We start from the raw sequence: 15,103 nt of genomic DNA, 5'->3' as shown, positions 1-15,103 counted from the left end.
GAATGATGAAGAAGGAAAATTGGAAAGTGAAGAGGACAATGAAAACCCCACTTCATATGCATCGTGTCAGATCTGGCTGGATGTAAGCTTATGACATCGGCTGTTTCCCTACAAATCTCATCGTGGCGTTACTCCACACGGTACCACCTACACATCGATTTGTAAGTGCCTTCGAAGTCATTTCCTTTTTATCTCCTCCATAACCAAGTTGGATTCTTGAAAGGGAAAAAAAAAAAAAAAAAAAAAAAAGGAAACTACAACTCGAGTAAATTCAACACAAGAAACACCATCATCATGTCCCCCGCAAAGCTGCAAGAATGGTTTCCTTGGACCCAATCACCCATCATTTCCAATGGCCCAATGATGGGAGTCGTTAATCCCAAGCTGGCCGCGGAAGTAACCAAAGCTGGTGGACTCGGTAAATCTACCATCCTATCTCATCTACGACAATTCTAAACCTAGCATAGGCTTCCTCCCGTGCGTATTCGATATTGCCCCCAACTCAGAACACCTCTCCACCCTCACCACCAACCTCAAAGAGAGCAGAAGCATCCTCGGCCTCAACCCCAGCGACACCCTCAACCTAGGCATCAGCTTCCTCACCGGCCACGGGTCCATCACCAACTTTTCCGAGACTATCATCCCTATCGTCGCGGAGTATCGCCCCGCAGCAGTATGGCTGTTCGCCCCAAATGAAGATGTCAAGCCCCACGGCGCAATCATCCAGGCGTTGAAGAAGCTAGATCACTCGCCCAGAGTCTTCGTCCAGGTGGGCAATGTAGCCGCCGCAAGGGCAGCAGTTCGCGATGGCGCAGACGTGCTCGTCTGTCAGGGCATAGATGCCGGTGGACACCAGTTCAGACGGGGCATGGGGGTGGTGAGCTTCGTGCCGGAAGCCAAGGCCATGTTGGAGGAGGAGTTTGCGGGGAGGGAGGTTGGAGTTTTTGCGGCGGGCGGGATCGTGAATGGGAAGGGGGTTGCTGCTGCGATGGCGTTGGGTGAGATTTTTTTGTGCTCGATGATGCTGGGTGTTTGCTAATGGTTTGTAGGGGCGGGTGGTGTTGTGATGGGCACGAGGGTAAGTTGTGAATGTCGTAAGGGTGTGATGCTTGCTAATGGCGTAGTTTACTGTTGCTCGGGAATCTACGTACCCTGATTTTCGAAAGGAAATCGTATTGAAGGCTGTTGATGGAGGAAGTTCTACATTCAAGTACGTCGAGTACACATGCATATTCACGTGTCAGTCAACTTACACGTATAGGTCCCCGTTCAACGATGAAATCAACAATAGCGCTTTGTTCGATACCCTATGGGGCACGCACTACGATGGCCGTTCCATCATAACGAGTATTCATGAGAAATTTCTGGCAGGGTCCACGTTGCAGGAATTGCAGAAGAGTTTGAAGGAGGATTATTCGAGTGAGGAGTCGATGAGGTTGATCAACACGTGGGCGTAAGTCACCACTTCACTACACAAATACCCAGCAATATAAGAGTGCGAATATTAACCATGAATTGCAGTGGAACGGGCGTAGGTCTCGTCAACACAGCCCTGCCAGCAGGAGAAATCGTCAAAGAGGTCCGCGAGGATGCGAAGGAAACGATTCGCAACTTGGCAGCACAACTCTGATACTCCGCAATCAAATACATGTATCTCACATATTATAGCTGTAGAAACGTAGACACGTCACAAGAAATTGCGTCTTCAACAATGGCATTTTGGTATTTCGTCTATGCGTAACGCACATGATACAAACGAGGAACTAACCCCGTCCCACGTTTTATGATACAAAATAGCGCCCCTTCCACATCTATATCCAACCGACCAATTTATATCCCCCCCCCTTTTCCGGCAAACGTAACCATTTACAGATTAGCCTTAGCCTTGGCCTTCTTCATGATGGGGTCCAGCTTAGTAGCCTTCATGATATCACCCTTGATCTTGAGCTTGCCAGACATGAACAAGCGCTGAGGGTTGGCAGAGCCGTCAACAAGCTTGCCAAAGTCCTCCTCGGAAAGCAACAAGGTGACTACACACGTTAGCTCTTATTCTCGACCCGTGCCCTCCTCGTAAATAACGTACCGGTAGGCTTGCCAACACCGGTGCCCACACGTCCCGACTCCTTAAGGTCGACGTGCCAGCTCTCCGTCTCGCCAGCCTTGTTCTTGAGAGTGAAGGCGAAAACACCGTTAGCCTGCTTAATGGCGTCCTTGCGCTCGGCGTCGGAGCCGGAGAGCACGCTGTCGATGACGTCGAAGGCCGCGGAGGCAGGGAACTTTGCTATGGAAGTTTAGTTTTTGCGACTCGGTGTTGGAACGCGGTGTACGTACCGTTTGCGAAACCCATTTTGATGTGTTGTAGGCGAAGAGGAATTTTGGTTTTTGAGAGTGTAAGGGTAGGTACTGGAAAGGGGTGGGGAGTGGGAAAAAGGATGCTGGAGTAAGTTTAAATGCTTTCTGATGGTCGGTTGGCGACTGGGGGATTTTGGTGCAGGAGGCATGTGATGGGACCTCGGCCTGACATCATGTGCGGTGGTGATTGGGGGATCCACTGGAGAGACTGGAGAGTCGCGACGCTGACCTCCTTTGGTTTGGGGCTGCTCCGTACTGTATACTCCGACTACTTGGACGCTTTTTTTTTCAACTTTGGAATTGAGAAATTGGTTTGACCCCCGCATGTACTGGCCCTCGGCAAGTACGGTTTGTGTTCCCCTCATCCCCCCAGGTTTCTCCGCTGGGGTAACTGGCTGGAATTATGAAGTGCCTGTGTGTGCAGTACTTGACCATTTTGACGGAGCTGTGCACTGGGCGGCCAGCCACCCGCTTCTGTCCCCGAACGGAGCATCGAGTTATACCGAAGGGACGGAGTAGGCCATTGTAGTCGACGGCACAGTCAGCACAATTGATCCAGCAGAGTACAACACTCTGCGTGCTTGCAGAATGCGCGAGTGAGCAAGACCCTGCTCGGCAATGTTGTTGCAGGCAATAAATGGATGCACACGACACCGGATTTCGGACTCGATTTGCCTGCCATCTTGCGGTTGCCGTCTCAATCTGATCGTCGGTACCCCTGTATGAAATTTCACCGTCCATTCACATGCATGCGTGCAATGTCAGTATCATTTTAATCAACTCTATTGCCGAAATCTTGATACTCTAATGAAAATAGAAATTGATACAGAGTTTGGATGTATTGTACAGCAGAGATGCGACATCAAATGCTCTTCCGTCTATGCAGTTTCTCCCCATGTTGTGCTTTCCTTCTTCTCTTAAATCACATTTACATAATTTTACAAAACCGCACATATCCCTATCCCAATGCTTTACAATTCCCAATCTGGGACTGCGAAATCCCGTCGCCGCGGCCAATGCTGGGGTCTATATTCACAAACCGTTAGCTTGACGTTCCGAATCCCGACTCGGCCACTCGGCGCAATCACATAATCTCCCCATCTGGACTTCACAACCAAAAAATGAAGGAGCAGAACTCACCGCGTTAGTAACAACGTAGCCATACGTCGTCTCCGCTCAGAGATATCCTCCGCAGCCGTCAACCGCAACCAATCCCCCAACCAGCTCCTCAGCTCCGTCTCGCTCTTCCCCAAAACATCTATACCTCGCTCTGCGCACGCGATACGCAGCTCCTCCGCCTCCAAGCCCATCGGGCCACCGTCCTCTATCAGATTCTTATCGTCGCCTTCCAGGAACGCCATTCGTAGTCTGCCCTTGACCTGCCACATGCCGGGGGGCGTGAAGCCCAACCGATCCCACATCATCCCCGAGAGATGTAAGCTCTTGAGAACGTGTTTCCTCGCTACGGACGGGCTGAAACGAGGACTTAACACGCCGTGCGGGTACTGTGCCTCCAGGTCGTCAAAGGCTGTTTTCCGACGCTGCTCTGCCTTTTGCAGGCCCGAGTAGAGCTGCTTGGGGATGCGGCACGTATATGGCACCACGCCGTCCACGTAGATGACTGCCAGGGCGGTGAATTCCCCAATGACAATCAGCATGAGTCCGAATAGCGGCAGCCGCAACATGTCATGTCGCACGCGCCATAGGAGAACCCAGTCTGCGCGGGAGAAGGTCTTGGGAACGTAGTGTGGTTTGAATACCGAGGGTCGGTCCTGCGCTGGCGTCCGCTCCAGCTTCTCCTTGAGGAGTCTCCGGTTCGCGAGCACAGCCTTCAAGCCATCCTTGTAGAATCGTAGATATCCCTTTCCGAGCTGGAAGAGGTATTGGAATGTGGAATCGAATGCCGCTCGTGGCTGGACTTCTAGTGCCGGCGGTCGAGTCGAGGCTGGAGGATTGAGTAGTGGGCTTTTCGGGGGTGCGGTGTCACGACGTGGCTTCACTTGGTTGTGAGCTGCTCGCCATTGATGCGTGGTGAGTGCGGCGTAGGAGGTGTGAGATTGTAGGATGGATGGTTTGATTGCGATCAGGCTGGTGCTGCGGTGGGATATGCAGTACCGCCAGGGAATTTGCACACTCATGGCGCTTGATGTCATGAGTTTTTGTGGTGGTGTATTTCGAAAAATGATGTTCCTGGTGCTTTGAGCTCCGATGTCGTGTTAAATGCATGCTGTTCATTGGTTGGTGGGGCCGGAGAGTGGGTACCTTTGAACATGCATTTCGAATGAATAAGATGTCGTGTTCAGTTTTTATTTCAATCCTCTGAATGTGTAGGCGTGCCTATGAGACGTTGAAATTCAATTGACATGAGTGTACTACCGCAATAACAAGTGTAGTGAATGTTGGGAGAAACACCGTGTAGAAAAGGTCTCAAAATTGGCAACTACATGAACCTACATAGGTACCTAGGTACCTAGCAGATAGAAACCTGGAATACATGTTCATTAGCAAGCAGCGTGTATATTGAGGTACCCAATTGTTTGAAGAATCAGGCAGAGAGTTGTTCTAATAAACCAAATGTAATAATTCATAGCTTCAAAGGCACAATCTGCCATCAAAGTGTGTAAACCTGCAACTGCCGTGGGGAACCGGGATCCTTTTGGTGACTAATCTTGGCGTCCGTTGAAGAAACTAAACCCACATTGGAAAAATCACGACATCAACCGCCATTACAAGTTTGATCACAAACTCTCATAATCATTTTCAGTCATTTTCACTCATAAAGGGCACTGAAACTATCAAGCACTGAAAGTAGTCAGCATGGTAAGCAAAACACCTCACTACGACTCATTAGTTCAAGGCGTATTCTAACCTGTATAGGTACACGCCGATGCTTCCAATTTTGCTGACGGCGTCACGAAAGATGATGCCTATGAGCAAGTTTTAATGCAAGCCGAAGGTTTATTTATAGATCAACGCAATTGGGTAAGTTTTTCACGAGACGACTCCATTCATACCACCAGACACGGTGAGCACTGACACATTCGACAGGTTTGGTAAGCCACAGGTGAACATATACGTTAGTGAGGGTATCTGACCTTGGCAGCAACCTCGCCAATGCCGCATCATTACTATGGCACGCTTATAAATCCCTACCGGCTCCAAGCAGAGACGTAAACTGGGCAGGTACGAAGTCGTCTTTTCATGCAATTGTCTAAATATAGCGAGGAAACGTCAAATAACACGCACAGGCTTCTACGTACTGGACCCCTCTTCCACAAAACCTCAGCTCATATTAGGCCCTTTCCAAGGCAAGGTTGCGTGTCAAACCATTGAATTTGGGCGCGGAGTATGTGGTGCTGCCGCCGCTACCCAACAGACACAGCTGGTAGCAGACGTGGACAAGTTCCCTGGCCACATTGCTTGTGACGGCGACAGCAAGAGCGAAATTGTGGTACCTATCCTGGCGGACACGGATGGAAGCGGAGTGAAGAAAGTGGTAGCGATTATTGATATCGACTGTGCTGTTGAGAATGGGTTTGATGAGCTGGATAGGAAGTATTTGGAGGAATTGGCGGGTTTGCTGGGCAGGAGTTGTGATTGGTAGCAAAGGGTAGAATGAAAATACAGTTTTCCCAAGTGATTCAGGTTTTATATCGTCATGACGCCGTATGGAATTCAGAGTGACCTGAAGATGCCGGCATGGGCATATCGTTTGTTGGGGGTTTGAAGGACAACTCGCCGCTATGAGTATTAGAAATGGACATGGGTGGACATTCTGGAAGCATTTTCCATCCAACAGATTGGCCACATTTCTCACCGTATCGAATCCGGCATGGGACCCTGAAATTGAGACTGAAGCGAGTGGTGAGACATTGTGGCCGTGGCGACGGAATTGAGGAGTGTGTCTCAGTGTGTTTGGCCCTGGCAGACAACCTCAGTGAATGATGGGGCGTTGGAAGCTAACAGTTTGCTTGCTGGAGTGAAAGTGAATGGATGTAATTCGTTCATGGTGCAAATTTTCACTTGAACCAATGCAAACAAGTTGCGTTGGACTCATTTGCTATCATACATTTACATGCGTCTGGCGTCTACTCGGCCAGGATCCGCTTCTCTACGCAGCAGTAGGTACTAAAAGAACCAGACAAGACCGATGGATGGGCAATTCTACGCAAGCTCTAGTTATTTTTACCTGATCTCGCACAATTCCATCCACAAGTAGTCAGCACCATGTCGTCTGATTGGTGTGATGAATGGCGTTGTGCATTATGCCGTGGTTGGGCAACGTCAGCGTCCACGCTAGCGAAACATTGAACACGCCAGCAATCGAGGCGCTGCGCAACCCCAACGGTGGGAAAAAAGGGCCATGCTTGTAGATCTCGGTGGAAAGTGAGCAGTGACAAACAAGTTGACGCCATTTGTAATTCAATTCAATTCGGAGCTGGTTTATTTGTCGTGTTGGTTGAAGTCTATTTTGTCTTGCACAGCTGGATTGGTTGTCGTTGCCAGGGAACAACTGGAGACATTTTTCCCCTGCATAGCTGCGATGAATCTTGGACCTGTGTTGAGTGGAGAACAAAACCATCAGTGATCGAGCCATGACAGGATGACGCCCTGAATCATGAGTGGCCTAGTCCCGAATGGGTTGAGTTCAACGTGGAATGCCCACTGAAATGGGTTGAGCAGACCAGTGACGATGAGAATTGGCAGAGACAAATTTGAACATTGAAATAATAATCGAAAAAGTCAAGTTGGGTTGACGACATCTGAGACGCAGTTCCAGGAGCATGAGCCGCTGCCCTTGCAGCTCGCGCCTCATCCGCTGGGGAACAAAGAGCCTAGCAGCCAGTCAACCCCTGTTAACCTTGAATTGCTGCCACTATCCCTGGACACCAGCCACCTGGTTTTGACAATCGCCCCGCCCATCCAGCCACCCTTCGAGTTCTAAAGTTGCTGAGCGCAGCACTTGGGGAGGGATGTTAGGCAATTGCCCAGCGCTAGCACTGGCCGATGTCCTTTCCAGGCTCAACTTGCAGGGGGGTTCTTAGCGATCCACTCATCATAGCAGCGCCGCATCCGGACTCCCAACCACTCACACTCACGGAACCTTGCACAGCTCCGAATTCCAACTGCCTACCAACTGCCCCGCGACGAATCGCGTGCAAGCCAGTGCAATCTGGTGCAAAACAGGCCAAGCCGCCGCCTCGTACCTCTGTGACCTTTCTTAGCTCATCCATTGACGCCTCTTTCTTTCCCTCTTTCTTCTTGCATGCCATTGTCTTCTCTCCGACGAGGACATTGCCTTGACTTTTTCGACAAGCAAAAGGCTTCTTATTTGAATATTTACACATGATTTAAACATTTCTGCACGGCTGTTTGGCTTTCGCTCTCTTGTCCCCGCCGCTCTTTTACAATTGACGTAACCCGGCAGATGCCGATGTAAACAAACCACCAAACACCAACCATCGTCATCGACTTGATACGGGCAACGAAATCGGGTCCTGGAGCTCCCGAGTCAACAACACAAGCGTGGGCGAGCTTCTCCCGCGCAACAGAAGCAACTACACCAGTGGAAATGTCCACCAAGACAAAGTCGTACGCCCTCAATGGTGCTCACACGGCTGGCATCTTTGCAGACATGTCTATCGATGGACCTATAATCGGCACGCTGGTGGCTATTGTCGATAGGGCCAAGAACCTACCCAACAGGAAGACTATTGGCAAGCAGGACCCCTACTGTGCTGCGAGGCTAGGAAAGGAGGCCAAGAAGACGACGACAGATGTTCGGGGTGGCCAGACTCCCAAGTGGTAAGTGTTCTAGTTTGGCTTGCGTCTCGTCCAGGATATAGTTCGCATCTCTGCCTTGTCGTGTATCTCAAACTAACCATGGAATTTTTAGGGATCAAGAGCTTCGTTTTACCGTCCATGATTCCCCGGATTACTACCAGCTCAAACTGTCCGTCTTTACCGACGATAAAAAGACCGACTTGATTGGAGAGTCATGGATTGATTTGAAGGGCATCATTGTCCCTGGAGGTGGTCAGAACGACATGTGGCAAGGTTTGACTTGCAGGGGCAAGTACGCGGGCGAAATCAGAATTGAAATCACATACTACGATACCAGACCACGACCAGAGAAGCCCGTGGCTAAGCAAAGGCAGCAGGCTGTCACCACAGATCAAGATGCCACGGCTCCCATGAAGCAGAGAACGCCCGTCAAACGACGACCTTTGCCTTCAGATCCTGTAACAGGGGAAGCACCCGTTACCCCCCCGGTTGCAATTGCTTCGCAACCTGAAGTACATCAGACCACGCCTCGGTCACACAGCAAATCCGCCTCACATGCCGGTTTCATTCCCAACCAGTCACCGCTACAGTCGGTAGAGTACAACACACCCCCTCCTCACCCGCAAGGAAGCAGACAACCGGCAGAGCAGTATACGCCTTCACCGCATTCTGCCCACCGGCATGGCCATCGATCTAGAGAGTCGCACGGCACACCAATGCGTTACCCGGAAGATCGCGGCTACTCCCAGCGAGGCCAGCCTTCTCCCTATGACCAACCGGGTCCTCGGTCAACTCAAAGTTCCTTTTCCGAGATTCATGAACTGCCTGAAGATTTGGGGGGAGCACAACCAGCCTTCGACGACGACGCTCCCCCACCGCCCCCAGCTCATAGATCAAGGCAAAACAGTGCTGGCCCAGAGTTGACGCACCGCGGGTCGTACGATATCTCTCCTCAAAAGTCGCCGATGCCCATGAGAAAGGATGTGCTCAAGAGCGAGGCCCATAGGCATTCTATAGCTGCATATCCCGGACAGCCTGTGTTCAAGGCTTATGATCCAGCATCATCCGCCCCAATTCCTATTGCTGCCCGAAACGATTCGCCATACGAATCTCCATCCTCGCGGTACCAGGCACATAGCCCTAGCTATGCTCCGCAGCACAGGTCCATGCAGCCAACCGTTGAAGATGTCCCAGAATCGCCCACAGCATCGTACGGACGCAGCACACGGGCGGCAGCTTATCAAAACGAAATGGCATTTGACGCTCCCAACGGTCAAATGCCGCAGAGTCTGAGCCGCTCGCCAGGTACACCGCAGTACATGAGCGAATCTCCATCATATGGCAACGAGCACCAGGATCGTGGCGTGTACCCTAGTTCGGTCTCGCCTTTGTCTGTTCAGGACTACTCGAATACGTCGTCCCAGGTATCATATGCCTCACAACCTGGTCACCACCAGCGCCCCAGCAGGCACAGTGATTTCGAGCCTGTCCACACTCGGAACGCACATAGCTACGGCCCGCCTGTCGTTCCTCCGTCGCTATCTCCTGGAGTGGACCTCGCACTGTCGCAGGAGTTTGCTGACCGGAGATATGATGATCGTGGTTATGACGACCGCCGGTATGAAGCTCGGTATATTCAACAGGATGTAGCGACCCCACCGCGAGGTCGCCATCGAAGCGAAGGACCGCCATCGTATTCCAATTCGCCTCACTCATACACGCCACAGTCTCACGATGGACGTGCCATGGTGACCTACAATAGCCGACATGAGACGCAGCCCGCCAGGCCACGAAATTCTCCAAGTCCAAACCCCAATCCACAGCATACCATTCGCCGCAAGTCGGTAAGCCCAGCTCCCCCACCAGCGGAGAACAGAAGGCAGTCGGGCATTCCCTTTGGACCGGACTCGTATGATGCATTCAATCCCAGCATGGGCTCACCGGGCGCCAGCGCCCCTGACTCTAGTGCAGAGCGAGCGGATCCAAATGCCAAAATCATTTCTCACGATGGCCGAGAGATTGATCCTTCTGATCACCTTCCAATGGACACCTGGGCTCCTGAGCCGGAACCCAAGAAGCAGGCATCTCCCGAGCCTCGTGGCAGGCCGTCACCATCGGGTGCGCAGCCCATGCCACCCAGCGGACGAAGACCTCTCCGAATTGCCGCTCGTTCGGATCCGGTCATTACGCAACAGCAAGCGCTGCCGCCACCACTGCCTACCTATGGTCAAGCGGAGGACCCTCGAACTCCTCCACATAGCGGCCGCAATCGCCTGCAGAAGAAGGCTCGAGGGTCAGCCGGGCACAATAGCCTGCCACCGCCTGCATCGAGCCCACTGGCTCCAATTTCGCCTGATAACTATCAGGAGAGGCAGGCACAATATACCCCTACTCGTGGAGCACATCGAGGAAGCCCATACGACTATCCCAACGAGAACCACGCTCCGCAGTATTACGGATCAGGGCCACCAATTCCGGCCAAGATTCCTTTGCCTGTCATGAGCGGCGCAAATGGAGGCGGGGAAATGGCATTAATGGAGGAGATGCAACGTATTGACATTGGTGCAGGCCGATCTAGACGACGCGGAGGATACTGAGATGGCGGGTGATGAGATTGATCTAAATCTTTGTAGAGATGAGCATTGTACATTACATTTTGCATGTTGGAATATCGACACGGCGTTTTTTGAGTTACACCCAAGCACATATCTGGGTACATGATGGGTATACAAGAACTAGATGAAATTGGTCATATTTATTACTTCATTTATACTTGACGTTGAGGTCGAGCTCTCTCTTATTGCATTACCCGGCCGTGCTGTATTGTGATGAAGTCGGGCTTACTGGTGGAGTCAGGGGCCGGCCATGAAGCTAAACCCTTTTTGGAAGAGTGCCCCGCCACATCTTTCCCTGTTGCTTGACCGCCCGCCTTGAATCTGCGATGGCAGAAAAAAAAAGTTCAGCAGCCAACCACGGCTAAATTGTAGACGAAGAAGCGAGGAAGCGAAGAAGCATCATTCAGACAATTTGCACAATTTGCGACAATCGCCAACGCAACACAACGACAATGGCAGCAGCTCAGGTGGGACCTCTCCCACAGCTCAAGTTGCCATCTGGCCCTTCGCCGATAACCGCCGAGCAGCGATACTGGAAAACGTTTAAAAACCAACTGTTGATCCCGTCACCCACCAGCTACCCCGTCACGCACATCTCGTACAACAGCGACTCCTTCGTCGTAACGACTGGTACCCGCGTCCAAATCTACTCCAACCGCACTCGCAAGCTCGTCAAGACCATTACCAGATTCGGGGATGTGGCTAGAAGCGGAGACATTCGCAAGGACGGCAAGGTCCTTGTTGCCGGCGACGACACGGGCAAAATGCAAGTGTTTGACGTGAATTCACGAGCGATTCTCAAGACGTGGACGGAGCACAAGCAGCCTGTCTGGACGACGAAATTCAGCCCTACGGAATTGACGACGCTGCTTAGCGCCAGTGACGACAGGACGGTGCGGCTTTGGGATCTGCCCAGCAATGAGGCGACGACGACGTTTGTCGGACACGGCGACTATGTGCGCTGTGCGAATTTCATGCCGGGGACTATGTCGAACATGGTTGTCTCGGGAAGTTATGACTCCATGGTGAAATTGTGGGATCCTAGAACGGGGAACAACTCGGCCGTCATGACGTTTAAGCACGCCGCTCCGGTTGAGGATGTGCTGTCTCTGCCGTCGGGGACTACTGTTCTTGCTGCGGCAGAAAACTCGGTCAGTGTGCTGGATCTGGTTGCCGCCAGACCACTGCACATGATTACCAACCATCAAAAGACGGTGACGTCGCTGAGCCTCGCGTCGAATGGACGGCGGTTGGTAACGGGCGGTTTGGAGGGCCACGTCAAGGTCTTTGAGACGACGGGGTGGAACGTCGTCAACAGCGTCAAGTACCAGTCGCCTATCCTGTCTCTACAAGTCATTCCTTCTGGGGATGGAAGCGACGCCAGCGACCGCCATCTGGCCGTGGGCATGCAATCCGGTGTGCTGAGCGTCAAGACACGTCTCACAGGTACAGAGGCGAACCGCGAACGGGAGAGAGAAAAGGAAATGGCGGCCCTCATCGCCGGGACGATCAGCTCGCACGACGCGAAAAAGTCAAAACGGAAGCGAAGAATCGAAGCCGCCAACAAGCTGGACATGGTGGGCGAGGGAGCGGATGTAGTCATCGCCAACGAGCCTCGCGTTCATCGGAAAAAGGAGCGTCCCTGGCAGAAGGATCTTCGACACGCGCGGTACGCTCGTGCGCTGGACCAGGTGATTGATCGCAAGTCACCGGACTACGCACCGCTTAATGTGCTGGCCCTGCTGCTGGCGCTGCGTCACCGCAGTGCCGTGCGGGATGCCCTTGAGAACAGGGACGAGCAGAGCGTCGAGCCGGTGCTGCATTGGGTGTGCGGACATATTTGCGATCCTCGATATGTCAGCGTCTGCGTGGAGGTGGGGTTGCACCTGATTGATATGTATGTCGAGTATGTGAGCGGATCGGCGGAGTTGGCTGAGAGTTTTCGAGTTCTTCACAGACGGGTCAAGACGGAGGTTGAGAGGGCGCAGGTTGCTTGTCAGACGGGCGGTATGTTGGAGAGCTTGATGATGGGGGCTATGTGAGTTTGGAAAACGGACGATGTAAGGGGTTACTTTTGGCATTGCAAAGGCGTTGGGGAATTATGTTGTTTATGTTTATATGGTAGATGGGCGTATATAGTCTATCAAGTTTTGATCATCCTGTTTACACTCAGTATTCGCATCTCATCCAAAGATATCCAAACACGACAACTCAAGACCACCCGCCAATCCACCTCCTCACAATCCTATCCGTCAAGCCTCCCTCATCCATAGGAACCATATGTCCCGCGCCATCCAACCCAATAAACAACAACTCACCCCCCTTACTCACCTTCCACTCTCCCCCCTTGCCATCCTGTCCCATCCCAACACCCAACTCCTTCAACTCCCTCCACGCCTGACTCCTATACCACGAAGCCCCCGTCCAGGGAATTCGCTCCCACGCCCATTTCTGCCCTGGTGTAGAACACGTCCCGTCCAGATTCCCATTCAGAACCAGTACCCGAATCGGACTCTTCTGGTGCTCATACAAGACGTGTGCGTCGAGCACAGACGTAAGTACATCCGTCATGGGCGTATAGGCGCTTCCTGATGTGCGGAACGCAGAACTTGCTTTCCCGTTGGCGAATGAGAATTCGAAATCTTTGGAGAATCCGAGCGAGGATAGAATAGCCGGCTTGTTGAGGTAGTCGTTATATGAGCCTTGTGTGGGTGGTGTACACAACGGAGGATCCTTACAGCCTCGATCGACTGGAATATATTAGCATTCATTCCCTGTTTCGAGTAGAAGAGGAAAATACCATTATGCGTGTCCCGTATCCCCGCGTCTTCTTCATCCGCCAATATTCCCCACACATCGAGATACTTGTCCCCCAAATCCCTACATGTACTAATATTCCCAGCATCGCACTGCACCTGCATGACATCAAAGGCCGGCGTCTTCCGCTCAACCAACGAACACGTACTCTCGTTCCAGCGCACAGAATGGCCCCTGTACGTCGTACACATGAGCTGATACAACCCGTAGTAGATCTGATAATCCACCAGCACAGGACTAACAAGCACCACGCTCGTAATGTTCCCCCAGAACGCGTCCCTGGCATTCACACTCCTCTCATCGAGGATGTGCTTCACCGTAGAAGGGACATAGTGCCCCGCGTAGGACTCTCCCGCAAAGTGAATAGGGAGATGGGCACGTCCCGGAAACACGTTTTTGAAGAACAGCGTTAAGAAAGTGGCTAGGTCGGCCGCGGCCTCTTGGTCGGTTTGGACGTACGGGCTTGATGGGTGGATTTGGGAGAAGCCCACGCCGGCGGGTTGGTCGATGAAGAGCACGGAGGCGGCGTTGTTGAAGGATGTAGGTCGGGGGGTGGACGTGTTGGACGGGGAGACGAGGCAGGGTCCTAGTTCTTGGAAGAGGGCATTCATGGAGGATGCTCCGGGGCCGCTGGAGGAGTTAGATAGATCTGTGAAGCGGAGGTATAAGTTACTTACCCGCTTAGGAATATCAAGATGGGATCTGTCTCGGGGTTGCTACGGCTATCGAAGAACCAGTAGAAGAGGCGTCTCTTGTCTGAGATGTCGACTGTTCCGGTCCATTGCTTCTCGTTGTACGTGTGGCAGGTTGTTTTGTTTTGGGGACGGATTGTATACTGACCCTTTTTGAAGGTGGGGTTGTCAGAAGGGCCATTGTGGGATGAGGTTTGGAGGGAGGAGGACGCGAGGAGGAGGAGAGACCAGATGAGTTTCATGGTGTTTTTTTGTTACTGTTACTGTTGACTTACTATAAAACTGAACTAGACATATGAGGGTATTATATGCACTCGACAACTGAATTCTTCCCTAGTAACCTGGTCAAGTAAACCTGGATAATCAACGAATACCAACGACAAAAGTACACAAAGGTTCCCCATTTCGTTCCTAAACCGTCCTAAATCCTAGATAAACTAATTATACACCAACAAAAGTGCGGGGAGTTGCCAACGAATTGAGAAAGACGTGCTGACAGGAACTTTGGAAGAATCCGGTATTTGCCCAATTAGGATGGACGCGGCGACGGGGGATCCTCGCTTAGGTGTGATATGAGGAGATGAGCGTGATGAAGTGCGAGGTATTGTTGAGTTAAGATGGTCTTGATGATGAGTTACTTAATTTGTCACATGATCGGGAGAGTATGTGCAAGGTTGGTGGTTGTAGTTGGTGATATTTGACAAGAACGGGTGGGGAGGCGAATAGTCTGTTGGTTGATGGAACTGCCAAGTTGAGTCTTGGTCATCAGGTTCTGTTGGATGGATATTAAATGGATAAAGAGGACTCAAGGCCGAAAGTTACCACACTTATACCCGTAACTCA

The 15,103-nt window shown here is 51.8% G+C and overlaps 6 protein-coding genes across 6 annotated transcripts; 3 read left to right on the top strand and 3 right to left on the bottom strand.

The window, feature by feature from the left end:
• Positions 1-294: 294 nt before the first annotated feature.
• On the top strand, positions 295-1,630 carry VFPPC_14203 (2-nitropropane dioxygenase; the record flags this gene model as incomplete). Its single annotated transcript, XM_018291972.1, has 6 exons — positions 295-418; positions 468-998; positions 1,050-1,078; positions 1,125-1,210; positions 1,262-1,453; positions 1,522-1,630. The coding sequence occupies 6 exons, from the start codon at positions 295-297 to the stop codon at positions 1,628-1,630; spliced, it is 1,071 nt and encodes a 356-aa protein (XP_018139700.1).
• Positions 1,631-1,866: 236 nt separating this feature from the next.
• Positions 1,867-2,347, bottom strand: VFPPC_14202 (SCP-2 sterol transfer family protein; the record flags this gene model as incomplete). The annotated part of the gene is made up of 3 exons (XM_018291971.1): positions 1,867-2,030; positions 2,084-2,281; positions 2,332-2,347. 3 exons carry the CDS (start codon positions 2,345-2,347, stop codon positions 1,867-1,869), a joined length of 378 nt encoding a protein of 125 aa, XP_018139701.1.
• A 1,141-nt stretch (positions 2,348-3,488) lies between these two features.
• On the bottom strand, positions 3,489-4,490 carry VFPPC_07308 (LETM1-like protein; the record flags this gene model as incomplete). The annotated part of the gene is made up of 1 exon (XM_018286189.1): positions 3,489-4,490. One exon carries the CDS (start codon positions 4,488-4,490, stop codon positions 3,489-3,491), a length of 1,002 nt encoding a protein of 333 aa, XP_018139702.1.
• Positions 4,491-7,924: 3,434 nt separating this feature from the next.
• Positions 7,925-10,733, top strand: VFPPC_14201 (conserved serine proline-rich protein; the record flags this gene model as incomplete). Its single annotated transcript, XM_018291970.1, has 2 exons — positions 7,925-8,157; positions 8,249-10,733. The coding sequence occupies 2 exons, from the start codon at positions 7,925-7,927 to the stop codon at positions 10,731-10,733; spliced, it is 2,718 nt and encodes a 905-aa protein (XP_018139703.1).
• Positions 10,734-11,203: 470 nt separating this feature from the next.
• VFPPC_07306 (U3 small nucleolar RNA-associated protein 15) lies at positions 11,204-12,793 on the top strand (the record flags this gene model as incomplete). Its single annotated transcript, XM_018286188.1, has 1 exon — positions 11,204-12,793. The coding sequence occupies one exon, from the start codon at positions 11,204-11,206 to the stop codon at positions 12,791-12,793; it is 1,590 nt and encodes a 529-aa protein (XP_018139704.1).
• Positions 12,794-12,962: 169 nt separating this feature from the next.
• Positions 12,963-14,502, bottom strand: VFPPC_14200 (carboxypeptidase Y; the record flags this gene model as incomplete). Its single annotated transcript, XM_018291969.1, has 3 exons — positions 12,963-13,501; positions 13,552-14,198; positions 14,246-14,502. The coding sequence occupies 3 exons, from the start codon at positions 14,500-14,502 to the stop codon at positions 12,963-12,965; spliced, it is 1,443 nt and encodes a 480-aa protein (XP_018139705.1).
• Positions 14,503-15,103: the final 601 nt, after the last annotated feature.

This window comes from Pochonia chlamydosporia, chromosome 7 (genome assembly GCF_001653235.2).
Source record: "Pochonia chlamydosporia 170 chromosome 7, whole genome shotgun sequence".
NCBI lineage: Eukaryota > Fungi > Ascomycota > Sordariomycetes > Hypocreales > Clavicipitaceae > Pochonia > Pochonia chlamydosporia.
This window is presented reverse-complemented; position numbering and strand designations above follow the sequence as displayed.